This window comes from Nyctereutes procyonoides, unplaced genomic scaffold (assembly GCF_905146905.1).
Source record: "Nyctereutes procyonoides isolate TBG_1078 unplaced genomic scaffold, NYPRO_anot_genome, whole genome shotgun sequence".
Classification (NCBI taxonomy): domain Eukaryota; kingdom Metazoa; phylum Chordata; class Mammalia; order Carnivora; family Canidae; genus Nyctereutes; species Nyctereutes procyonoides.
In genome coordinates, this window is record NW_026575146.1 from 80,713,055 (window position 1) to 80,740,042 (window position 26,988).

Here is a 26,988-nt window from a genome sequence, read left to right on the forward strand (position 1 = left end):
TATTATCACATTTTCCTTATTTGCAATTAATTTTGTCGATGGGTCTTTCGATGCTGACTGTTGTGCCATATTGCTTGACCATCCCTCACCTCCCTCCTGAATCCCAGATGGGACATTCCTGAAGCCTCTTGGATGGCCTCCTCCAGAAGTCTCTCAGACCTCCCACACTTGCCATGACGCCAAAGGCCTCAGTCAGTCCCCCAAACTCTCGCCTTCTCCCTGGTCTTCAGGGACAGCCTCTTTGTCCCTCAGTCTGCAGGGCAGAGCCTGGACTGACTTTCTTTTTCTTTTTCTTTCTTTTTTTCTTTTTCTTTTTTCTTCTTTCTTTCTTTCTTTCTTTCTTTCTTTCTTTCTTTCTTTCTTTCTTTCTTTCTTTCTTTCTTTTTCTTTCTTTTCTTCTCTTCCCTTTCTTCTCTTCTCTTTCTTCTCTCTTTCTAAGTAGGCTTCATGCCCAGTGCAGAGCCCAGTGTAGGGCTCAAACTCATGACCATGAGATCAAGACCTAAGCCGAGATCAAGAGTCAGATGCTCAACCAACTGAGCCACCCAGGCACTCCAGCCTTGGATCTTTCCTTAAATGCCTCCTTTGCTCCCACTCCCTTCATGGTCCTCCAGCCCCATGGCCTGTTCACTAAGCCTCCTGAGCATCTCTCCCATCTGCTGCCTCCTCCCCTTCCTACACCAGGCTTTTTAGTCTTAGCCCCATCCTCTTCTGTCTAGGTCTCTGGCCTACTGCCTCCCTGGGGTCTCTGGCTCCAGGCCTGAGCTGTCCTCTACAGGAGCATCTTTCTACATTGAGCCATGTCCTTTGGCCTCTCAGCTCTGAGTACTCTTCTGGTAATATCCAAGCATCAAAACATGACCTCAGCACCCTTGCCTGCTCTGGAGCTATGTCGTTATGGACAAGCTGGTCCAGCTGTCTGCCCTGATGTCCCCTCAGTTTGTGTCCCCTGGGTCTCTACTCCCAGAGTAGGGGAGTATATAGAGGAGAGTGGTTAGAGAACCTCCATAGTCATTGCACCCAAGATCTCTGGCGGAGGACTGGTGCTAAGCTTATTAGGTGGACAGTGGGTAGTGTACAAGGTGTGTTTGGGGGGGCTGGTTTTTATTGCCTTTCAGCCTTCCCCCTTCTTGACAGCACATTTTCCTTACAAGGACTGTCCTTCCTCACACATAATCAAGAGATTTGGGTAGGACTGCCCTCAGCTCTAGGGGTGAACTCAATTGGTTTAACTCTGGCAGTGTGAGTAGTGAAGGGGTGAGCTCAGGATCCACCCCCATCCAATCAAAGTGACTGACAGGACTTGCCTGGGAATGTTGGACTCCAGCCCCTTCTATGGACAATAAGATATGTGGACAAGCAGCCTCAGGCTGTGAAGGGGGCTGGCCTGACGTTAGAGACCACACTCAGAGGAAGGCAGGTCAAGGAAAGCTACAGTGAAATGGAGCCAACATCCTGTAGACATTGAGGACTTCTGGATCAAACTATGCCTGAAGCCTATATTAAAGCCCATAAAAAAAATAAAGCCCATAAATTACCACTTCTATGCAGGCCATTTGAATGAAATTTTTGCTACTTGCAACTAAAAAAAGGCCTTCTCTCCAGAGTTCCTTCTTCTACTGTCTTAAGCTAGACACTAGATAGGTATGGAAATTCAAAATATTTAATGACTGGTACTAAACCTGGGCACTGAACAATCAGAATGTACTGTAGGCCACAGCAGCAGGCCTGGGTCATAGAAGTCCTTACTGGGCTGTAGGGAGGTTGGGGCAGCCCAGGGTGGGGCAGAGTTGGCAGGTACACAGAGAAGCTGCTATTTACCAACTGGCACAGAAGGATTTTGATTTTAATGACCCATATGGCTGTGTGGTACAAACTAACTGAACATGAGCCCTTACAGGGGCCCATAGCTGGTCCTGAAATGAGGATTTAAGTGTAAAGGAGAAGTGAAAATTGATGAAAAAAAAAAAAAAAAAAAAAAGCCTGGGACGGAGGATAGTTGCATTTCCAAGATGGTGCAGGAAGTAAGGGGAGAGCACTGGTTGGGGGTGGGCAGGCAAGAGGCTCAGGTAATAGAATGCTTCTTCGAGGTTTCCACAGGGGCCTCCTCTTTCTCCTCCACCACTTTGGAACTGACGCTGGAGCTGACGCTGGAGCTGACCTTGGATTTGGTCTCAGATGTCCCACTAAAGATTCTAGAAGGGGAAGTGTAGGTGTAGTAGGACTCCGATGTGATGATGTTGTTTATCTTCCAGCGGAGCGTGTTGCAGGCCTTCACCACAACAGGCAGCAGGAGGCAGAAGACGATATAGAGGATCACCAGGCCAATAAACACGCTGGATGACACCTGGAGACACCATACAACAGGCATGGGTGGGCAGCCTGAGAGCCCCATTCCCCTAACAGGGCAGCTCCTGGGTATCCACTCACCATGAGGATCAAGAGTGCCCGCTTGGCACTGAGTGGGAGCCCATGGATATGCAGCAGGAAGGTGAGCTGGTAGTCACAGTATGTACTCTTGTCCACACCTCTGGGGGTTGGGATGGGGTTCAGTATTAGGGAGGAGTCAGGCATCCCATAGGAACCCCCAACTCTATCTGGGTGCCATGCCTGGCTCACCTGTTGCTCACCAACACCTTGAAGAAGAATTCGGGGGCAAAGATGGTATGGGGAATGGTGTCATGGCATGGGGAGTTCCTCAGACACAGCCACCTGGGGACCCAAGTTCAGACAATGTGCTACACATCATGCCTAGCATGTGCCAATCTCTGATCTCCCCCTCCAGCCCACAAACTGGGTGAGCACCAACTAGATGCAATCTCATCCCTTCTTCCCTGATTCACTCCTTCATTCATTCATCCAATAAGGCTGACTCCATGTCTACCCATGTGACAGGCTGTTTACTCATTCATGTCCTCCTGCCTTACCATCTCCATCTGTCAATTCCTCCACTATGATGCATTCATCTAGATTATGGAGTATATATCATTTGCCAATTCCTCTTTCATTCCTTGCTGCCTTCATTTCTTCATCCCACAAATATACCTTGAGTACCTACTAGGTACAAAGTCACATCTCCATTCATTTATGCTTTCCTTTACTCACTTATTCAATAAATACAAGTTGAATACTGATTAGGTGCAAGTTGGTTGCCCCATTCATTCATTTACCTCCTTCATTTGTTCATGATACTGTTATCTTCCTTTCACTGAATCAAAAATAGTTATTGAGCCCCTACATACTAATTTGTTCCTCCAGGGCAGCCCTGGTGGCACAGCGGTTTGGCGCTGCCTGCAGCCTGGGGTGTGATCCTGGAGACCCGGGATCGAATCCCACATTGGGCTCCCTGCATGGAGCCTGCTTCTCCCTCTGCCTGTGTCTCTGCCTCTCTCCCTCTGTGTCTATGAATAAATAAGTGAAATCTTTAAAAAAAAGATTTTAAATAAAATCTTTTTAAATAAAAAGATTTTAAATTTTAAAAGATTTTAAATTTGTTCCTCCATTGTTTTATTCATTCATTATGACCTCCACTCAAATGTCAATAAATGCCTACCATGAGTGAGTGAATGAATTCATTCATTGTCTCATTCACAAATACTGTGTTTAGGCTATCAGGACCTGGATATATAAGCATAGAGACCCCACGACAGTAACAGCCCAGAGGGCAGGTTGGGATTGGGGAGGCACAAGTATAGAGAGGCGAGGGTGAGAACAGGAGAAGCACAGGAGGACATGGGAATGAATGTCCCCTCGGACGAAGGGACATCTGAATTAAGGCCTGAAGAAAGATTAAGAGTCAGCCACTTGAGGAACATGAAGGTGGTCAGTCTGGCTTGAGGATCAAGAGGTCTCCCTGAGGAGAAGGGATGACAGCCCAGGCAGACTGTGGACAGGTGGGGGATAAGGGGACCAGCAGGCAGGCCATGCACTCACTCGATGCCCAAACTCTGGTGGGTCATGATGTTGAAGGCTGGGTCCTTGGTGGTCGTTGTGTTCTTGGTGGTCCAGATGAGGCTCTGAGTCCTGCACAGGACCGAGTAACCTCAGGGCAGGGTGAGGGTGGGGGTGGTGTGGGGGTGGTCCTTGGCAGGCAGGAGGCAGGTGCAGAGAGGCCTACAGTATGAACAGTTGGGGGTAAGGAGCAGAGGGAGGGGTGGGGCCTCAGCCTGGGTAGGGCAAGCATCTGTGCCATCCTAGGAGCCTGAGGTACCAGGTGAGTGGTGCTTGTGGGTAAGCATGTGGTTCGTGGCTGGGAAGCAAGAGGGGTCTGCAGGGGAGAGAGGGCAGATTGTGGGCAGGGTCCCACAGGAATTACTTGTCCAATGGGCTGTTGAAGCGGTAAATCTCCTCCTCGCTGTATTCCCTGATGGTGTCCATCGTGGGCCCGCCGCCTATCACCTTGAGCACGTAGCTGCCAGGTGCAGAGGTGCACATGGACTGGCTTCAGGATCCAGAGTCCTGCCTCACCTCTACCGCTCCGTACTCTATCCCCCTACCCACTCCCTGCCCTGCCAACCAAACTCCCGTCAGGCATCGATTTGGCTATGTCTTTACCTGCCCTGAAAACTGCCTGAATCTCCTGTCACCAGATCTTGGATCAAGAAGAAAGGGTAGAAGACTGTGGGGTTGGAGGGAGTCAGGAGGAGAAGAAATTAGCCTCAGAATTAGGATGGAGAGGGGAGGAAGGAGAGTTGAGAAGACCAAAGGGAAGCGCAGAGGATGAGTGAGGAACTGAGTGAGCAGTGAGGGAAGGCAGGCCCAGTGGTGGGGACAGAGGACAGTGAACAAATGAGGTGAGGGCACTGGACACGCACTGTCACGGAAGAGGAAGCAGGGCATCTCGGGGTCAACATTCACGCAGTCGAAGTAGTGCTTGTTCTGCAGGCGGTTGTACTCTAGCGTGTAGGTGATGTCAAATGCCAGGCGCTTGCCTGGGGGGCAGCCGATGAGCACTGGCACCATAAAGTTGCCCTAAGTGGGAGGAGAAACTTTGCACTGGACACTGGACGGCAGGGCCGGAGACACACCCTTCCTCCCACACACACCACCTCTTCCTGCCAGGCTCACCCTCACCATTGCCATATGATCATTATTATCATTAAAACAATACTCTAATAACTGCATTTATGCATGTGTGCAAAGCACTGGGTGATGTTCTAAGTGCTTCAGACTCAAATTTAATCCTCAAAAAAGCGAGCCTTGTATGGTTGAGACTCTTCATATCTCCATTACAGAGATGGCAAAAATCAGGCACAGGGAAGTCCAGCCATTTATTAATTATCTGAAGCCACATCTGAAGTGGTAGAGCTGCAGTGGGAGCTGGGAGTTTGGTTCCAGCTGCCTCCCAAAAAAGACACACAAAATCGCTAACACCTACACCCACAGAGAGGCCAACTCAGAGGTGGACTGCTCGGGGCTCAGATTGGGCCTGTCAAATAATAGATCTGGGAGGAGCCTGGGATATAGGAGGGAAGTGGAGCCCAGGATGGGGGTTAGGAGTCAGGGAATTCCCATGACCTTGTTTTCGGGATGAACAGCTTCAGGCCCCTTTCAGGGGTAGGGTCCAAAGGCTTCATCCAATTGTCAAAGGGATGTGGGCATCCACAGACCATGGCCTGGGCTTGACTGTGACTGTGGAGAGGTGCTGATGGCCAGAGATTAAGCACTCCCCCTGCTAGGCCTGGGCCCAAGATTTTACACCTATCAGCCACTCACTCACTGGGCAGTCCAATGGACACCCCAGATTCAGTCTATCCACAACCCATCTTGGTTAATGGCACCTCATCTCTCCATGTTCAGGATAAAAGCCTCGCCCGGGAAACCTCTCTTTCGCTCACACCCACAGCCAGTCCATCTCGACATCCTGTTGTCTCTGGACTTTGAAACAGAGCCATTCTCTCCATAACCCCCCGAACTCTTTTGACATGGCCCACTTCGTGCCAATTAGGAACAAAAAGTCCTATGTCACAGATGCTTTACTTTCCCCTGCAGAAATATATTAGAAGGGACATAAAAGCATGGGTGCAATGTACACAACCATAAAGGCAGCCCTTTCCGCAAATATGAATGGACGAAAGGAGTGGGTGGGTGGGTGGGTGGGTGAATGAAAAGGAAGAAATTATGAATGCAAACATAAATGGACGAAAGGAGTGGGTGAATGGGTGGGATTTCCGGGGTGAGTAATCAGAATCAGCAGTGTTGAGATTCGACCTAATCCCCTCCCTCCCAACACAGGGCCCAGTACCCCAAGGTCCAATACTTGCATGCGGGGTCCCTGGTGTGTGTTCTGGAAGCAGCGGCCCACCGTGCCTACCACCTGCGGGAAGGAGCATGTGAGGATGGTCGCCCCCCACCCCGCCCCCTTTCGCCCTCCCCCCGCGGGCCTCCCCTCCAGGCTTGGACCGAACCTTCACCAACATGGAGGTCTTCAGGAGGTGATGTCCACTAATGCCCTGGTCAAAGCAAGACCTTTTATCACTGAGCGTAACCTGGGATGGGGGATAGAAATGAAAGCGTCAAGAGACCTGCCCGAGGATCCGGGGGGGGGGGGGGGTGCCTTCTAACGGTCCCGACCCAGGTAGCTCCGCCTCCCACCTCGGCACCCCCTCTCCGCTTTATCTCACCCAGAAAAGCACCGAGTTGCGATTAGTGAGCACCTCCTCCTTCACCACCGCCTCCAGGCAGCCCGGGTCCGCCAGCACCACTCCCAGATCCACTTTGCTGCCCAGGTCTACAGCGGCGAGCACTACAAGCGCAGGAGGGGTCAGGGCCTCGGCCGGGGACGCTCCCCCCGCTCCCCAGACCCCGCCCCCGGGCCCCTCGGCCCGCCCCTCGGGCTCCAGGCCGGCCTCGCCCACAGACCGCGCTCCTGTAAGTTGATCGAGTGGCCCCGGACGGTCAAGAAGACGGAGAAGCTGTAGCTGGTGCCCTTGTCCAGGAAGATGCGCTCGGGCAGCTCGTGCTTGGCCTTGAGGTCGTAGATCTTCTCGTAGCTGGCCATGTCAATGTACACGTTGCTCGCGCTCTGCAAGTTGCTGGCCAGATAGAAGTAGTAATCCTGGGGGACGGATGCGGGGCAGCGTCGGACCCCCGGCGGGGACGCCGCCGCTCTCCCGACCCCCAACCCTCTCCACGCACCTGGTTCAGTTTCTTGTTCTTCCACCAGCGCCAGGTGGAGTCGTGCACCGGGTCCGCGTAAGGCTGGGGGACGCCGGCAGGGTGAGTGGGGGGTGCGGAGGCGGCCCGGCCGGTGGCATGCCCAGCCCCTAACCCCAAGCCAAAGCCAACAGACCCTGGCCCGCCCCCAAGCCCCACTCACCACTCCCGCTCAACCACCCTCGCAAAGCCGCGTCTCCGAAGCCCTGCTCGCCGCGCCCCCAGCCCCCCTCTGCCGCGACTCTCCCAGGCGAGCTCCGCCGCGCTGCAGCCTCTACCCGCGCCGTGGAGGCCCGCGGGCCTTGCCTGCTGGGCCTCCTCAGTCCCCTCTCCCATCAGAGCCGCCCCGGGCGCCCACCTTGAGGTACTTGGAGTGCAGACAAAGCAGATGGTAGATGAGGCCCTGGTAGACGGCGAGCGAGTTCTCGTCGTGGAAGCCCGAGGGCTCCAGCACGCGCGGCGGGCGCGCCTGGTAGCGCTCCTGGCGGGTGTAGACCTGCGGGTTGGGCAGGTCCCGCAGGCGTATCACCGTGAAGGGGCAGAAGTTGGTGAACGGGAGCGTCAGTTGGTTCCTGGGGGGAAGGGGGGCTCTGACTCTAACGCCCCAGGCGCACCCCCACCCCCACCCCCAGGCCTTCCTCCCAACCTCTGCGCTGCTGCCTAGTCCAGTCTAATCCAGCCCTGACCTGTGGCCTCAGCCCCTGGTGCCCCCGGACAATTCCTCTGGAGTCCCTGGGTCCGTCAGACCAGAGCTGGGGACCCCACCCTAGGCCCCGCCCCCCACCAACCTCTTCCACCTCCGCTTTCTCTCGGCTGCCTCCTCTCCTCTCCCGCCTGCCTCCTCTCCCAGGCCCTTCTGCAGGTCACCAGAAGGAGCGTTACTGCAGTAAAGTCAGGCCGTGCCGTCCGCGCCGTCCCTCCCTCAGTACATCAGGGCTCCCCAGGAGGCAAGATGAGGCCCGGCTTCCTCCCTGCGATCACCAGGCTCGCCTGTGCACGCTGCCACGAGCAGCGAGCAGCGCGCTCTGCGGCTGTCCTTTTCACTTTTCTCGCAGTCTTGAACACCCATCTGCTTTCCTCCCCAAGGCCTGGGCACCTGTGGCTCGCCCACCCCCACCCCCTCACCCCCTCCCGGAACCCCTTCTCCATCTTACCACCTGGCTAATTCTTCTTCCCCCTTCAGCTCACAGCTCATGCCTCTCTTCCTCTCTGAAGTTCTCCCGGAGGCACCCACCTCCCCCAGTGTCCACCAGGCCCCTCCCTTGAGCTTCCATGAGCTTCCATCACAGCCCTGAGGTGGTCACTGGGGATGCCTTGATCTCCCTCTCGGAGTAGGGGCTTTCGTCCTCGCAGCCCCAGAAACCCCGGCTACTGGTGTGGCCCAGCATCTTCTCACCCCTGCTGATGCAAGAGGTAGTGATCGCTGAGCTGGTGGTACATCAGGAGCTCCTCCACCGGCATAAGCCTCTTGACAAGCCGGCCCTTCTGGTTGTTCATAAGGTACACCAGCTGCGGTGGGAAGGCAGGGCCAGGTCAGCCGGCCACCCTGTGGTTCCCTGGTGTCTTCCGTGACCCCCCCCCCCAGCCCTGCACCTGGTATAGTTTGCTGTCTTCGTAGAAGAGGGTGACCATGGTTTCATTGGAGGTGTACAGAGAGGACTGGTGCATCATCTGTAGGTTGATGTACATCCCCCAGCCTTTGGATGGGAAGAGCTTGTACATCCGGTAGCTGTCCTCCAGGAGGTACCAGATCTGCAGGTGTGACAGCGGGAGTGTGTGTGTGACCCCACGTCTCCCTCTGTGTGGAGCTGTGTGGAGGATGGCCCAGTACCTTGGGGGTGAGGCTCGAGGTGGGTGGTCCCCAGCCGGGACCAGGTGAGCTCACACACCTACTTCCCAGAGCCCGCCCGCCTCTGCTTCCAGCCCCCATTCGCCATGATAAACATCTTCAGGGTTTCAGTCAGTTTGAGTGGCTATTACTTGAACTGAAGCATCCCTAATACATACACCCCTCCAGGCCAGGATTCCCAGGAGTGCACCCTATTTTCTCCTCACTCTTTGCATCCACCAGGATCTCACCATCCCCTTGGTCTCAGTTTCCCATCTCTGCACTGATGCCCACCCCACAACACATTTGACTCAAGACCTCATCCCCTTCTGAGACTCAGCCTGGAAGAGCTTTCCAGCCTTCAGGATGTCCCTCCTCCATGCAGCCTCCTCTATGAAGCCCTCCCTGGTACACATACACACCCAGACTGAACAGGAAGTTCAACTGCATGCCCTTTCTGAACTTCTATAGGTACTATCTCCCCCCCTCCACCCCGCAGCCCTGACTACTCTGAACTATCACTTCCTGGGAAAGACTCGGTCTTCCCAGTTGGACTGTGGCCCTGTGAGGGTGAGGTCCAGAGCTGACTCAGTCACCAGTGTATCCCCAGCATGGGGTCAGGTATACAGTAAGTGCTCAATGTTTATGAAGTGAACCACAGGACGGAATGAAAGAGGGCCCCCTGTGGAAATCAGATCAGGACTCTCACTCTGCCAAAAGACTGGGGACAAATAAACTTCTGAGTTCCAGGGTGCTACGCTATAAATGGAGCTTCTGTTGCCCTCCTCTGGGATCTTTGAGGATGTTTCCTCCCCTGAACCCTTTTACCCTGACAGGGGGAGAAGGGAGACCCCTGGGGTTTGGGGAGAGAAGCAGGGCAGCCTACCTCTTCAGTCTCTGTGACAATAGCCATGTCCCCATGGAATGAGTTGACCAGGTACTTAATGGACTCCTCCTTGGGGAAATCCGCCAGGTAGATGAAATTTTCATAGTTGTAGCTGCACGGGCAGAAATGGGAGCTAGGGACCCCCAGGCGAGGTCCCCGCAGGATATCCGCTTCCCCCAACTCCGGGCCTAACATATCCCAAGACCCCTAACATGACCCATTTACTCAGTTCTCTGCTAACCCTGTGAGAACACACAGGAAAGCCTGGGTGACCTGCCCACCTGTAGACAGGAGCATGTGGCCAACCTAGAACTTTGCCAACAGCCCCCGGAGCCAGCTAAGCTCCTGAGGAGTGCAGAGTGTCCTAACCTTTCCCCGCTGACGATGCCCTTTGCATAAGTTGGTTCCTTACATAGGGTTTCATTGAAATGTCAGCTTCCCCATCCCAGCCCTGACCACCTCAGCCCACTTTTCCCCCATCACAGTTCTGATAACTTCTGGACTTGCGCATGCTCTCAAAACCTGAGGACTCCAGAAAGGGCCCCCACCCTGATGGGACCAGCAGCAGAATATATAGGCCCAGCCCCACACCTCTGCAGGAGGAAGTTGCCCCAGATGAGCAGCAGGTTTTTATACGGGTTGTAGAACATGCCCTTGGGTACCATTGGGAAGTTGGTATAAGACTCTGTTCCTAGGATCATCAGAAACTCCAGGCCACGAGCTGGTTGGGAAAGAGGCAAAGTGGACACAGAAGTGAGGGAAGGGTCACCTGGACCCCTCTTGGCCCTCATCCACCTTTGAGACCCCCCCTGCTTTCCCTACCTACCATCAGGGATGAATTCCGGGATGGTGTAGAGGATGACCAGGTTATCACGGACTACAGCCGGGGAGAACACAGCAAAATCTTCTGAGGCTCTGAGCTTTCAAAATCTGAAACTGGGCAAGTCACCAGCTTCCCAAACCCTCCAAAAAACCCTCCAGTGGTTTCTGATTTGGGCCTATTAGCCCTTAGAGTTTCTTTATGGGAATATGTTAGAGCACACAACTTCCTCCTCTGACTTCTTGGCTAGTGAGTACAGTGCACGGTCTATACAACTGTACAGGGCAGCCCTATTCTCTGTTCAGACAAAATAATAAAATAAATAAAATAAAATAAAATAATAAAATAAAAGAAACCTCCTTATTGTGAGCCACAAGGCCCTTCCAGATTTGGCTTCTGCTCACCTCTTCAATCTCCCTCCCACCATATTTTCCCTCTGTTCCAGTCATATTTGTTTCTCCTGTTTCTTCGTCCCACCAAGCCCATTCTCCACCACTACCCCTTACCCAAGAGTGATGTGAGCAACATTTCCCTCCCACTGTCTGCTGAGCACAGACCCCGCAGACAGGCACAAAGTTCACAATCCTGCCCCTTCCCACTCAGCCCCCACAGCATCCCAATTACCCAGGTCGTAGCTGACCACCTGGAAATAGTTCCTGGTGGTGGAGGCTTCGATCTCCACCAGCATCAGTAGATTGTAGTCATCAGCAATGAATACGGCCCAGGTTATGGAGCAGCTAACAACTGGACAGGAAGGAGGAGGCCCAGAACAGTGCTGGACCCACCCTCCCCATGGTCTCTTGTAACTGTCACACCTATCCCTGTGACTCTCCACCCCTCCCCAGACACTACTGTTCCTTCCCATGACCTCTCTCACCCTTCCCTGCTCTCCCACACCTTTGATCCTCCCACCTGCCCACCACAGATCCCTCTGGGAGCTAGGTACCTTCTATCCCTTCGCACACAGACCGCTGCTTGGGCAGCAACTGGAAGGACACATGGCCATCTGCGAAGCAGAGCAGGTCCGTGCTCAGACCCTTCCCAGCCCGTCTGGTATCCACTAGGTCTCCGATGGACCAGGATGTGGTACCTCCTGCCCCCTTAGTGGTGGGACTTCAGGGGGTGGGTCTCATCTCTGACCTGCCAGTCACTCACACCTGGCCCACCATTGTGGGCCTGTCGCTGGTCACAGTAACTGGCTCAGGTCTGGGCACTGATTCAGAATGGGCCAATCAAAGTACACCCTAGGTTCATGCTAGAGCTAATGGAAGAGGCTGCTTTCATTCTTTGGGGATGACTCAAACTGGTGGGAGATGTGAGCCCCAAGGTCCTGGGACCATCTTCAACCCCTAGAGAGGAGTCTCTACCTGAAAATGAAGCCAAATCTCAGGGCTCATGATAATAAGCCCTTTTACAGCACCCACCATGCCCCTAGCACTGTTCTAGGACCTTTACACATGCCGACTTAATCTTTATATCAACCCAGTGAGGCAGGTACTAGTATCGTCATTAGCCCCATTTTGCAAATGAGGAAAACGAGACCAAAAAGAGAGGTTAAGTCCAAAGCCACAGGTGACTTGGGTTAGGTGTGTTCAAGCGATCTCTCTCTGCTATAATCACAATGCACTACCTTGCCAAGAGATAGAGTCCTGTTGATATACCCGTGGGCCCCTGGATCCAGCCATGCCTGAAGTTAGATTCTGGTCTTCTTATTTATATAAGCCCTTTATACAAATATACCTAAATTATTTTTTAATTGGGCTTCTTCCCTTTGAAACAAAACACATCATGAAATATATATATAACACACTCAAGTCCTACTCCTATAAATGCATAAACCCATCCCCACTCACAAGGACAACCTCCAGCTTGGGACCCCACTTGAAGGTACCTGGTGAGGGATGAGGGCCAGAAGTTGGAATTCTTGGAGGTGTGAGGGTATGGAGTGGTCTCTTGGGCTGCCAAAGGCCTCCCACCCTTACCTGTGATGGTCCCAAAGTGAACATAGCCTTCCCGCTTGCCAGTGGTGAGGGCCATGATGTACTCTGAGCCATTGCTATGAAAATGTACAGGGCACAGCCTCTTGATGCACTCGTTGGCCAGGACACGAACCCAGCTCCCTGTGGGGGCCAGGATGGAACCTGAGACCCAGACCTGGGACCTGACCCCCATCCATAGTTCCATGACCTTAATGGCTATTCAGTGTGATGTCTGGGGGGCCACTAGCATAGGGCCCAGCTGCCTTTGAGGAAAATCTCCTTTGCTCTTACTCTGTCCATGAGGTACAGATTGTATTCCCCCAGCCAGAGCAATGGGTTCAACTGAGCATAAGACCAAGCTGAACCAATCAGAGACAGTCCCAGCTTGCAACTACTAATGAAGAGATGCTCTTACCTGGGGCCCCTTGGGAGGATAAAAGTCTGCAATCGCTAGGTGAAGAGGGGAATCACCATGGCTATCCCAAGGAGGGGCCTGTCTAAGCTCCAATGAGCCCCTAGATCCAACTGCTCCTGGGTTTTTCACCTATCTAAGCCAATAAACACCCTTTTCTTTGACTTAAGTCCATTTTGATTTGGTTCCTCCTATTGTCAAATGTCCCAAGCAAGAAAGAGATAAAAACGAAGCTGTCAGGAACAGGCCTTAATAAAATATAGGTTATAATACGTGTTTCTATGACCCTATAAAATGACATCTCTCATTTAGATGTGGGGGTGAGACTCAGGAGGGTTTGGGTGGCATTTAAAAGATAAGGCTGAATCAAAAGTCTCTTCTTCCTCTCCGACCAGTCTCCTTTGTGCCTTTTCGTCTCCAACTGCTCATCCCACTTTCTCTCGGTCTGCCTTTCTCTCTGACTCTCCATGCCACTCTCCCACCCCCTAAATTTCTCTTTTGCTATTATTCACGTCTCTTAGCAGGTCTTTCTCTGTCTGACACTGTGTATGTGTGCGAGCACATACATGCACACATGCGTGCACGCGTGCCTTTCTCTTTCTGCTCCCTCCCTTCCCTCTCACGCCCCCCTCTCCCGTCTGCTGGTTCATAGGTCCAGAGGAAAGCCTCGCCCCCACATACAGAGGGTAGGAGAAGGCCATGAAGGGTGGGTGGTGATGATTAAGGACCTTGGAAAGTCCTTCCGACACCTCCCTCCCCACTCATGGAAATTCCAGGGCTTCGGTGGATGGGTTCACGGGGGTGCCCTCCCTGGGGCTCCCACAGGCAGGACCCACCCCTCCCCCCGAGATGCCAGGGGCCCCTCACCACTGCCGTGGTTGCTCTCGTGGAGGGTAATATAGGTGCCTGTAAAATAGTAGACAAGCTGGTTCTGCCGAATGAAGAGAGTGCTCTCCATAGCAATGGCATCATAGATGGTGGCAGTAAAACTGGCCTGAGGGCAGTAGAAGGAGCCGACCCAGCAACTGTCAATGTTCAACTGCAGGGAGGCAGAGTCCACAGTGAGCAGGTTCACTTTGGCTTCAGCCCCCACATGCCACCTTGTGGGGAGGCACCTGCTCTGACGACTGCTTGGACACAGGCAGCCACCCCCAGGGCACCCTCCCCTCTCACCGTGAAGTAGTATTGTGTGGCCACACTTCCCCAATATGGGCCAGGGAAGCAGATGACCCAAGCCAGAGCCAGTTAGGACTTTGTGTGCTCCTGAGAGCTTGGCAATGCACAGCATACTCAACAGTGCAGAGCAATCTTGATTCCCCAGGCCACAGACAGATCCCAAAGATCTCATGCTTGGCCCAAGGCACATTTTTAAAAAATATTTTATTTGTTTGTTTGAGAGAGAGAGAGAGACAGCAGAGAGCACAAGCAGGGAAGGGGGGCAGAAGAGGAGCAGAGGGAGAGAGAGAAGCAGACTCCCCACTGAGCAGGGATCCTGATGCAGGGCTTGATCCCAGGACCCCAGGATCATGACCTGAGCTGAAGACAGAGGCTTAGTGGACTGAGCCACCCCAGCACCCCCCATGGCACATTTTTAACAACCCTATTTGACCTTGAACACAACTGGCTATCAGGCTGACCCCATCTGATCTCACTAACTAATCACTAACACTGGTGATATCATAGACTAAAGGTGGGAGAGCACCATTAATGAAGGATTCTTGCCTAAAAATATCTACATTTAATCAAGCTTCTTGAGTTCAGTACCAGTTTATAGGCAATAACTCTATGGGGTACTATGCACCAAATTGTGTCCCCACTCCCAATATATATGTTGAATCCCTAACCCTGCCCTTAAGGAGATAATTAAGGTCCACTGAAGTCATAAGGATGGGCCCCTAATCCTACTGGACTGGTGTCCTCATGAGAAGAGGAAGAGACACCAAAGGATCTCTTTCTCCACTTGCAGGCACAGAGAAAAGGCTGTGTGAGCACACGGCGAGAAGGCACTTGTAAGCAGAGGAGAGGCCTCCCCAGAAACCAACCCTCCTGACACCTAGATCTTGGACTTCCAGCCTGCAGGACTGTAAGACTATAATTTTTTTTTCATCCACATTGTCTGTGGTATTTTACTATGGCAGCCTGAGCAGCCTATTACCATAGGATCAGAGGAACAAGTTAATTCCATGAAGAAGCAAGCAGCAAAATTCTAGAAGACAAAAGACCTGGTTTCTCCATTTGACTGAAGAAAGCTGATAGAAGAAGGGAAGAAGGTGGAGTCAAGAGCAGACTTACAGGTGAAGAGAGTGAGTATTTTTTTTAAGAATTGTTTTTTAAAGATTTTGTTTATTCACGAGAGATACACAGAGAGAGAGGCAGAGACATAGTCAGATGTCAGAGAAGCAGGCTCCACTCAGGGAGCCGGATGTGGGACTCGATCCCGGGACTCCAGGATCACCCCCTGGGCCAAACAAAGGCAGAGGCTCAACCACTGAGCCACCAAGGCATCTAGAGACTTTACCAAACGCAATGTTAATCCTGATTCAAACCAACTTGAAAAGGCAAGTTTAGAAGACACACAATGGCCAACAGACACATGAAAAGATGCTCAACATCACTCATCATCAGGGAAATGCAAATCAAAACCTCCTAGGAGCTATCACATCATACCAGTCGGAGTCACTAAAATCAACAACACAAGAAACAAGTGTTGGGGAGAATGTGGAGGAAAAAAGTACCCTCAGGGGCACCTGACTGGCTCAGTCAGTAGAGCATGTGACGCTTGATCTCAGGGTTGTGAGTTAGAACCCCACACTGGGTGTAGATATTGCTTACAAATAAAATTTTAAAAAAGGAAAGGAACCCTCTTGCTGTGTTGGTGGGAATGTACACTAGTGTGGGCAGTTATGGAAAACAGTATGGAGGATCCTCAAAAAATTAAAAGTGGAATTACCATATGATCCAGTAATTTCACTCCTGGGTATTTCCCCCAAAGAACATGAAAACACTAATTTGAAAAGATATAGGCAACCCTATGTTTACTGTAGCATTATTTACAATAGCCAAGATACGGAAGCAACCCAAGCGTCCACCAACTGATGAATGGATAAGGAAGATGTGGTATGCACAACCAATGGACTATGACTCAGCCATAAAAAATGAGATCTTGCCATTTGTGACAACATGGATGGACCTAGAGGGTGTTAAGCTAAGCGAGATAAGTCAGACAGAAAAGGACAAACACCATATGATCTTCCTGATATGTGGACTCTTTAAAAAAACAAAGCAAATGAGGAAACAAACAAAAAGCAGAATCAGACCCATAAATAGAACAAACTGATGGTGGTCAGAGGGGAAGATGGGAGGATACACAAAATGGGTGAAGGGGAGTGGGCGATACAGGCTTCTGGTTAGGGAATGACTAAGTCGTGGGGATAAAAGGCACAGCACAGGGAACATAGTGAGGGGTACTGTAACAGTGATGTGCGCTGACAGGCGGTAGCTACACTTGGGGGGAGCACAGCGCTACGTATAAACTTCTCCAATCACGATGTCGTACCCCCGATACTAATGTAACATTGTGTGTTGACTCTATTCAAATAAAAAATATATTTTCGGGACATCTGGGTGGGTCAGTTGTCTGCCTTTGGCTCAGGTTGTGATCCCGGGGCCCTGGGATCAAGTCCTGCATTAGGCTTCCTGCAGGGGGCCTGCTTCTCCCTCTGCCTACGTCTCTGCCTCTGTGTCTTTCATGAATAAATAAAATCTTTAAAAATGTATTTTTTCTAATTTATTTATGACAGTCACACACACACACACACACACACAGAGAGAGAGAGAGAGAGAGAGAGAGAGAGAGAGGCAGAGACATAGGCAGAGGGAGAAGCAGGCTCCATGCACCGGGAGCCCGACGTGGGATTCGATCCCGGGCCTCCAGGATCGCGCCCTGGGCCAAAGGCAGGCGCCAAACCGCCGCGCCACCCAGGGATCCCCTAAAAATGTATTTTAAAGACATTTTTAGACAATTGGGGTAAACTGGCCCTGTTAGATGGTATGAAAGGCTTCTAGCTAATTTTGCTGGGTGTATCACAGTGCCATTGTGCTTTTGTTTTTGTCAAGTACTCATTCTGTGTCCAGCTGATGTGAACTTATATACCACACTCACGATGATTCTAGCAGGTGAATATAAAGATTATTCACACTTTACAGATGGGGAATCTGAGGCCCGGGTAGGTGAAATGACTTGGCCTAGGGTCACATAGCCAGGTGGTGGCCGAACCCGGATCTGAAGCCAGAGCGTCTCCTCCTCCTGCCATCTGTCCCTGGAGGGAGCTGCTTTGTCTTTAGGGACTCTTTCCATGGCCCCAGGCCCCAGTATTTTAGGGGGTGGGGCGCAGTACCGTACAAGAGGCGCCAGCACACTGCCTGCGGTCCCGCTCACCTCCACGAGAAAGAAGTCCCTGAAGCTGGTGTCAGTAAGCAGGATGAACTTCTCATCGGAAATGCCGCCCAGGATGAGCACAGGTGCCTGGTCCACAGTGTGCCACAGGGGCCTCGATGGCACATTCACGAAGTACCGGGGTATCAGATTGAAGATCTGCCGGGGGGGGGGGGGGGGATGGAGGGGCTGGCCAGAGGGCTGCTCACTGCTCCCCCCACCCTCCCATGGCTCCATCTCATTTAGGGTAAAAACCAAAGTCCTCGCCTCTGACCTGGAAGGCTACATATAATTTGTCCCTGTCACCTCTCTGACCCCATGTGCCATCGCTCCCCCCACCCCCCAGCTCACTCTCTCCCAGCCATGTGGGCCTCCTCACTGCTTCCCAGACTCACCGGGCACAGTCCCACCTGTGAGGCTTGGCACTGGCTGTTCCCCGTGTATGAAATGCTCTTCCCCAAGTACCCAACGTGCTTCCCTCCTCTCCGACTCCAGGACACGACTCAAATGGCCACCTTCTCAGGCCTTTCCTGACCCTTCCATCGACTATGCAATCCTTTCCCTGCCCAGGCCGGAGCCCCTTCACTCTGCACTCTCTGCAGAGCACTTGCCACCTTTTCACCTACTCTGGAATCCCCTTGACATCGTGTATACAGTGTGCCGTCTGTCTGTCAGCTCTGTCCGTGTGTCCCTGGTATGCCCTCCACACCGTGGGCTCAGTAAGTACCCGTTGAATGAATGAATGCACCGCACCCACTGAATGTGCAAGAGTCAGGTAGACGCAGTTTCAAGTCCCTTTCTCTATGTACATGCTGGGAGACTGTGGGCAAATGGCTCCGTCCTTTTAGGGCCTCAGTGTTCTCCTCCCGCAAATGGGTTTGTGAGAGTACGTTCCCTCACGGAGTCCCTATAAAGCCTGAACGTGACCACATATTTAGGGGAGCACCTCACCTGGGCCTGGCACAAAGCAAGCCCTCTGTAAGGTCTGCCACTTGTTTGGGAAATAACTGGGGCCCTGGCCCACCATCTTTCACCCACATTTTCTTTTCTCTTTTTTCTCTTTTAAAGATTTATTTATTCATGAGAGACACAAAGAGAGAGGCAGAGACACAGGCAGAGAGAAGTAGGCTCCACATAGGGAGCCCGATGCGGGACTCGATCCCAGGACTCCAGGACCACGCCTTGGGCCAAAGGCAGGCGCTAAACTGCTGAGCCATCCAGGGATCCCCTCACCTTCATTTTCTACCTTGTTTCTCTCCTGTCTGGGCCCCTCACCTCATTTCCCACGGTGAACTGCAGTGTCTCGTCCTGCTGTCTCTGCAAGAAGCCGTTGATGTTTACCTGAAACCTGGCAGAAGGTGTGGGCAAGCACAGGTGAGGGTGCCCGTTTCCGGGGCTCCTGCCCATAGCTCATGACCACGCCCCCCACCGGCTTCTCTCCCTTGGGTCTCCTCCTGGCTTCTCTGGGGATCTGGAGATTAGGAAGGCCTTCCCGGAGTCCACCCCCCATCCCAGGCTTGGGAAAAGGCACCTTTTATCGTGAATGAAGGGCCCCAGACCATTGCTGCTGACATCCACACGCATGACCACGCTGCCGTTCTTGATGGGCATGGGCGTGTACCAGCTCATGACACACACCTCCTCTGCGATGCACTCATCTACCGTAGGCGGCGGGCACTCAGGCTGCCAGGGTCTCCCAGTGGTGCCCCCCAGGCCACAGTCCCCCTGGGATCTCCCTGCAACGCCCCACGTCCCTCCCCCAGGCCGTGGACCCCACTGGGGCCCCCTGCACGCTCCCCACACCCTCGCCAGGCCATGACCCCTCCACGTGTGCCCCAGGCCCACCTTTGCTGCGGAAGGGGGCTGCCTCCATCTGGATCTGCAGCTGCTCTATCTTCCAGCGACGGAAGTTGACTGGGGACTGGAAGGTCACCAGCACCACGGGCTTCAGCCCCGTCAGGTGGCCCTTGCGGACCTGGGCCTCGGAGAACTGAAGGCAAGATGACCCCCCCAAGGGGTATGTACATAAGAGAGGTGCCGGTCCCCCTGCCCTGAGCCCCCCTTTGGCAGTCCAGCCTCTTGGACACCTTGCGAGAGAACAGTGGTCTGGCCTCAGGGCTGGGGCAGGCCAGGCCAGGCTGGGAGACAGGCAGGGGGTGGAGGGGCGGGGGGTGGTGAGAGGGGTCGCAGAAGGAGGTGAGGCTGGAGCCCTCTTCCACACCACAGGCAGTCTCCTTTTCAAAAACATGTGTCTCCCTAAGAGGAATTCAGATGCCATCCACTAATATATACTTTTTAAAAATCCCATATCATGTTTAAGGTACTAATACCTTGCTAATTTTGAAGTTACTTGTTGGGCAACCTTAATACAAACCATTAAGTAAGCAGAAATGGTCCCTGGGAAGCCAAAATCACCATTTTGGGCAATTTGTCTTCAGGCAAGACTTGGATGTAGGGAAGGCACTGGAAATGGGGTGAGCCAAAGTGGGAATGTGGCACTCAGAGCTGCTAGTGGCCTCGTCCCTCACTTCATGGCTCCCAGGTCCATGAAGGAGTAGCAGAGAGTCCAGAAATCTGACTCTCTGCTACCCCTGTCAGTCCCAGGATTTGGAGCTGGAGCCTGTGGGCGAGGGTGGGAGGGGGCAGTTATACACAGAAAGGAACAGGGAAGGTGCAAGAGAAGACAGCTGGCGGGGGGCAGGGGTGGGTAGCGGGGGATTGCCGGCCTCCCAGAAATGCCAGGACCCAGGCTGGGTGGAGACAGGCACGCGGGCTTACAGTGGAGATGAAAGGAGGGAAGGATGGGCAGCCCCGGTGGCTCAGCGGTTTAGCGCCGCCTGCAGCCCAGGGCGTGATCCTGGTGACCCTGGATCGAGTCCCATGTCAGGCTCTTTGTATGATGCCTGCTTCACCCTCTGCCTGTGTCTCTGCCTCTCTCTCTCTGTGTCTATCATGAATACATAAATAAAATCTTAAAAAGAAAGGAAGGAAGGAAGGAAGGAAGGAAGGAAGGAAGGAAGGAAGGAAGGAAGGAAGGAAGGAGAAGGGTGGGCCAGCTGTATGCAACAGCATAAGCAAAGGCTCGGAGGCATCCTCAAGAGAAGGCAGCACTCAAGCCACTGTGGGTTGGGGGTAGGTTGTGAGACCAGGGACTGAGATTTAAGGGGTCTGATCAGAGGCACCTGCGTGACTCAGGTGGAGTGTCTGCCTTCAGCTCGAGTCATGATCCTGGGGTCATGTGTTTGGGCTCCACACAGGGTTCCCAACAGCAGGGAGTCTGCTTCTCCCTTCCCCGACTGGCTCATGCTCTTTCCCTCTCAAATTAATAAATAAAATATTTTAAAAGATTTTATTTATTTATTGGTGAGAGACACAGAGAGAGGCAGAGACACAGGCAGAGAGAGAAGCAGAATCCATGCAGGGAGCCCGATGTGGGACTCGATCCCAGAACTCAGGGATCACACCCTAAGCCTAAGGCAGACACTCAACCGCTGAACCACCCCGGTGTCCCAATAAATAAAACCTTAAAAAATAATAATAATGAGTCAGATCACCTTTGCATAGGCCTTTATCACCTCAGCCATGGCACTTTCAACCCTGCCAACTACACCAATTTTAATTTCAACCCTACCTCTGGATCTTTCTTTTTTTTTTTTTTTTTTTTAAGTAGGCTCCACATCCAGTATGGAGCCCAACACAAGGTTTGAACTCATGACCCTGAGATCAAGACCTGAGCTGAGATCAAAAGTTGGATGTTTAACTGACTGGACCACCCAGGAACCCTGTGGATTTTTCAACCACAGGGCAGCGGGCACCAGTGAGGTAGGGCTCTCCCATAGGGGCGACAGTGGCCCTGGTCCTGTCCACCCCCAACTCCTGCCTAGACCACGTGACTGCCTCCTCACAGTCTCCCTGCCCCCACCCTGCCCCCTACACAGCAGGTGGGAGCCTGGGAACACCTGGGTCAGAATCTCCCCGTGGCTCCATCCAGTCAGGGCAGAGACTGAGTCCTCACCCTGGTTCCTGAGCCCTCCTCACCTCCCTGCCCCATCTCCTCCCACTGTGCCCTCACTTATGCCTCCTCACACACGGTAGCTTCTGTCCTACTCCAGGACCATCGCACTAGCCTCAGCTTTGGCCTAGGGTGCCTTCCCCATCTCCTCAGTTCCCTTTTATCACTCAGGTTTCTGCTCAACCCTCTTCTGAGACTGCCCCCAAACATGCCGTAACACCTTCCTTTCTAATATATCACATTTTATTTTCTTCTTTGCACTAATCATTCTTCAGAAATGATTTTATGTATTTACTTGATAGCTGATAGCTTCCCTGTTGGTCTGAATCCATAAGAAAAACCTAGCCATGCTGTTAATCATTAAATCCCCCATGTTGTAAGCAAATAATCAAAAAGGATCTAACTCACTGTAGGTGTTGAATGTCCAGATAAAGATATTATTATCATACTTTTGCAGATAAGGAGAGAAGGTTCTTGGAGCAAAACTCTCTGCCCAGGGTGACACTCAACACTTATTGCTAGCATTCTTGAGCTCTTTCTATGAACCAGTCACTGTGCTAAGTGCTTCACACATGTTTAATCGTTTTGTGAAGTGGGTATGATGATTATTGAATCCTCGTTAAGGCTGAGGAAGCTTTAATGCAGAAAAGTTAAGTAATTTGCCGGAGATCATAATTACTGTGTAGCAGAGCTGGGATTTGAACCCAGGCAGCCTAGCTCCAGAGCCCAAAGTATCAACTATCATGCTCTGGTACACTTCCTCCAAGTAAATGTCAGTCAGTGGCAGATTCAAACCTAGGTCTGTTGCTTCCAGAACTTCAGTTTTAGACCACAACATCCTACTGTCCTTAAAAGGCTTACTTGCGCCCAAACAACTCTGGAAAAGAACAACAAAGTTGGAGGACTCAAACTTCCTGATTCAAAAACTTACTACAAACCCACAGGAATCAAGACTATGTTATACTGACATATGGGCAAACATATATAGAGCAATGGAATAGAATTATACCTGGAAATAAACCTTTACAATATGGTCAATTGATTTCTGACAAGGGTGCCAAGACAATTCATTTATACACATGGCAGTGGGATACCTGGATATTCACTGCAAAAGCTGGACCCCTACCTCACACCACACACAAAAATTAACTCAAAATGGATCAAAGACCTAAACTTACAGCTAAAATTTAAAAACTCTTAGAAGAAAACATGGAAGTAAATCTTCATGGCCTAAACAATACCAAAAGCATAAGCAACAAAAGAAAAAAAATGATAAATTAGACTCTATTAAGATTAAAAACTTTGGTGCTATTTTACGGTCTATGAATTACACCTCAATAAACATAAAACCTTTGTGCTTTAAGGACACCATCAAGAAAGTAAAAAAGACGGGACACCTGAGTGGCTCAACAGTTGGGCATCTGCCTTCAGCTCAGGGCATGATCCCAGAGACCCAGGATAGAGTCTCGCATTGGACTCTCTGCATGGAGTCTGCTTCTCCCTCTGCCTGTGTCTCTGTCTCTCTCTCTGTCTGTCATGAATAAATAAATAAAATCTTAAAAAAAAAAGTGAAAAGACAAGCCTGCGACATAGAATGTGACAAAATATTTACAAATCATACATCTGACAAGGAACCAGTGTCCAGAATATATAAAGAAATTTTTACAATGCAACAGTACAAAGACAACCCAATTTGGCAAAGGATTTTTTTTTAAGATTTTATTTATTTATTCATGAGAGAAGAGACAGAGACAGAGACACAGGCAGAGGGATAAGCAGGCTCCATGCAGGGAGCCCGATGTGGGACTCGATCCCAGGATTCCAGGATCATGCCCTGGGCCGAAGGCAGGCGTCAAACCGCTGAGCCACCCAGGGATCCCAAAGGATTTGAATAAATATTTTTCCAAAGAAGATAAGTGACCAGTAAGCGTACAAAAACATGTTTAATGTCAGGAGTCTTGAGGGAAATGTAACTCAAAACCACAATAGATACCACCTTACACCCACATCTTTCGGCTGTAACCGAAAGATGAACAAATGTTGGTGAAGATGTAGAGAAACTGGAACCTTCACACATTGCTAATGGGAATAGAAAATGGTGCAGCTGCTTTGGAAAATAATCAGGCAGTTCCTCGGAGGTGAAACAGTTAACGTTTGAGCCAGCAATTCCATTTGTAAGTATTGACCTAAGAGAGCTGAAAACTTATGTCCACACAAAAACTTGTACACATATGTCTATAACAGCATTGTTCATAATAGCCAAAAAGTGGTAATAACTCAAACATCCATCAATTAATGAATAAACAAAATGTAGCACCTCCTTACACGTAAACATTATTCATCCATAAAAGAGAAACACTGATACATGTACAGCATAGGCAAGTCTTGAAAACATACCACATGAAAGAAGCCAGACACAAAAGGCTACCTATTGGACAACTCCATTTATATGAACTGTCCAGAATAAGTAAATTCATAGGAACGGAAAGTAAGTTAGTGGTCTCTAGAGGCTGAAGGAAGGGGGTACTGGGTTTCTTTTTAGGATGATCAACGTGTTGTATAATTAGAGAATGGTAATTGTTGCACAACTTCATTAATTTACTAAAAATTATTAAATTGTACACTTTATTTTTTAATTTTTTTATTTATTTATGATAGTCAGAGAGAGAGAGAGAGAGAGAGAGAGAGAGGCAGAGACACAGGCAGAGGGAGAAGCAGCCTCCATGCACCGGGAGCCCGACGTGGGATTCGATCCCGGGTCTCCAGGATCACGTCTAGGGGCCAAAGGCAGGCGCTAAACCACTGTGCCACCCAGGGATCCCAGATACACTTTAAATAGTGAATTTTATTATATGAGTTACAGCTCATTTAAAAAAAAGATTTATGTATTTGTTTTAGAGAGAAAGAGGGAGAGTGGAAGGTGAGAGGGGTAGAGGGTGAGGAAGAGAGCCCCAAGCCGACTGTGGACTGGGAGTGGAGCACAGGTGGGACTAGATCTCACGACCCCAAGATCATGTTATAAGCCGAAAACCAAGAGTCAGACATTCAACCTTCTCTGCCACCCAGGTACCCCATCTCCATTTTTTTTCCATTTTTTTAATGGCAAAAAAACAAAAAGTCCATCTTACTTGAGCACCTACTATGTGCCTGGTGGGATGCTGGGAATCTTCTTGAATCTGTAGGGTCCCCAGGGTCTGGTAGTACCACCACTATTAAAATGTTAGAGATTGGGGCACCTGGGTGGCTCAGTCGGTTAGGTGGCTGCCTTGGGCTCTGGACATGATCCTGGGGTCCTGGGATGGAGCCTGCCTCAGGTTCCCTGCTCAGCGGGGAGTCTGCTTCTCCCCCTCTGCCCCTCCCCCTGCTCATTCTCTCTCTCTCAAATAGATAAATCAAATGATTTAAATGATAAATCATTTTTTTAAAATGTTAGAGACTGGGGAAACTGAGTGCCATGCAGAATGAGCCCACCCCCGCTGCACTCACTCACCTCTCCATTGCAGGAGTAGTTGATCTTCAGGTAGTATGGGAAGCTCAGGTATTTCTGCAAGAAGAGGTTGGGCAAATGTCCAGAGCCGAGTGGGGTGCAGCTCTATGACCTGTCCCGGTCACCTGACACCAGTACCCTCACCTCATCCTGGTCGGTGGGTGCATCCACCAGCGGTCTGAACACATTGTCCACTGTCTCCAGGGGCTCTTGATTGAAGAAGCGGTCGCTCATGCCGGTCTTGCCTACCGTCTCAAACTTGTTCAGGACAACCTGCCAGGTGCACTCCTCGATATCCTCGATCGCCCACAGCCTCCACGGTACCAATAGCACCGCCAGTAGTGCCCACAGCGCCGGCAGGACTCGGGAGTTTCGGCCACGCAAGGCCATCAGGGTACATCGCGGGGCAGCACAAAACGTGGCTCGAACCTGGAGAACGCGGGGGTCAACACCGGCGAGCCAGACTGCGCGAGAGAGCCGTCTTCCGAGATCCTACCGAGTTCCTGCCCTTCGCCCAGCCCTGGCTCCTGGCTCCACCTCTGCTCAGACTTCTGGCCCCGCCCCTGCTCTTGCTCCTGGCCCCGCCCCTGCTCTTGCTCCTGGCCCCGCCCCTGCTCTTGCTCCTGGCCCCGCCCCTGCACTTGTTCCTGGACCCGCCCCGCTCTTGCTCCTGGACCCGCCCTGCTCTTGCTCCTGGACCCGCCCCTGCACTTGTTCCTGGACCCGCCCCCGCTCTTGCTCCTGGACCCGCCCCTGCACTTGCTCCTGGCTCCGCCCCCGCTCTTGCTCCTGGACCCGCCCCTGCTCTTGCTCCTGGCTCCGCTCCTGCTCCAGATTTCGCCCTTGACCAAGATGCTGCATCTGCTCCTATTCGGGACCCCACTTCTACTAATATTCCAGGTCCCTCCTCTACTGCTGCTCCTGGACATGCCCCTGCGCCTAGTTTCGCCCCGCCTCCTCTCCTCACCCCTTAACCTTGCCCTACACCTGTTCTTTGCTCCGCCTCTGCTCTGCATCCGGCTCCTACTCTTCGCCCAGCCTCGGTTTCTGTTTCTTGCTTTGGCCGTGCCCCATCTATTTTCCCCAATCCTGCTACTTTCTCTGATCGTGCACTTGCACTTGCACGTGCACCTGGTTCCGCCTCCACCCTTTGCCCCGCCCTCCCACTTCTCTTCGCATCTCCCCTTTCTCCTGGCCCGGGAGCTGCCCTGGTACCGGGTCCCGTATCTAGCCTTTCCCTTTCCTGGGTCCTGGACCGGGACCCTCTCCATGCCGCGCCCCCTTGCCTGTCCCCGCCCATGTTTCTCGGCGGGAGCTGGCTCTGCGCTCGGCTTCCCCTCCTTGCCCCGCCCCTGTTCCTGGACCCGTCCTTGTTCTTCGATCCGACCCTTAAAGACCCGTCCTTTCGCCGGGTCCCTGGAGAGCTGTTCTTCTCGAACCTGCCCCTCACCCCGCCCCTTCGTAGAACCACGTCCCTTCTCCTCAGAGGCGCCCTCATTGCCTCGGGACCTCTCCTCGCCACTGGCCTTCCCCTCGCTCCGCGCCTTCTCCCCGCCCTGCACCTTTTCCTCGTTCCACGCGGGCGCTACCTTGTCGGTCAGCGCCTGCTCGGTCCTCACCTTCCCCCCGAACCGCGACACTTTCTGACCCCCTTCTCCCTTTCCGCGACCCCTTTCCATGCCCCGGACGGACAGCTAGCGGCTCTACGCCCCGCCTCTTGGAGCCCCGCCCCTGCTCATCTCCTCGCGTCTTCGCCTCCCCGGCCGTCGCCCCGCCCTTTCTCCGCCCCTCCCCTCCTCTGCTGGGTCCCTCGACTCCTCCCCCCTTTCTCTGGCCTCTCCCCTTTTCGCCTCCGCCCCTCCCTCCCCTTTTCTCTGCCCTCCCCGCCCCCCGCATCCCTCCCTGGGGTGACCCCAGGCACCTCCCCCTTCTCCCCCGCCCCGCGGTACCAGTCGCTTAGCTGAAACCGGTCAA

The 26,988-nt window shown here is 52.2% G+C and overlaps 1 protein-coding gene and 1 long non-coding RNA gene across 2 annotated transcripts; one reads left to right on the forward strand and one right to left on the reverse strand.

The window, feature by feature from the left end:
- CATSPERG (cation channel sperm associated auxiliary subunit gamma) lies at nt 1–26,693 on the reverse strand. Its single transcript, XM_055310257.1, is given in 30 exon segments — nt 1–2,347; nt 2,431–2,530; nt 2,620–2,712; nt 3,934–4,023; nt 4,316–4,411; nt 4,555–4,618; nt 4,815–4,971; nt 6,260–6,316; nt 6,408–6,488; nt 6,624–6,745; nt 6,862–7,057; nt 7,138–7,200; nt 7,514–7,727; nt 8,552–8,664; nt 8,749–8,907; nt 9,870–9,981; nt 10,461–10,590; nt 10,696–10,746; nt 11,314–11,433; nt 11,636–11,695; nt 12,672–12,809; nt 13,948–14,119; nt 17,519–17,674; nt 18,791–18,863; nt 19,047–19,173; nt 19,361–19,505; nt 25,018–25,071; nt 25,159–25,380; nt 25,382–25,443; nt 26,465–26,693. Coding segments are annotated over 30 exon segments (3,738 nt in total). The 3' UTR covers nt 1–2,065.
- On the forward strand, nt 14,551–16,697 carry LOC129499916 (uncharacterized). The gene is made up of 2 exons (XR_008662497.1): nt 14,551–15,163; nt 15,241–16,697. It is a non-coding gene; the product is annotated as an uncharacterized LOC129499916 (long non-coding RNA).
- Nucleotides 26,694–26,988: the final 295 nt, after the last annotated feature.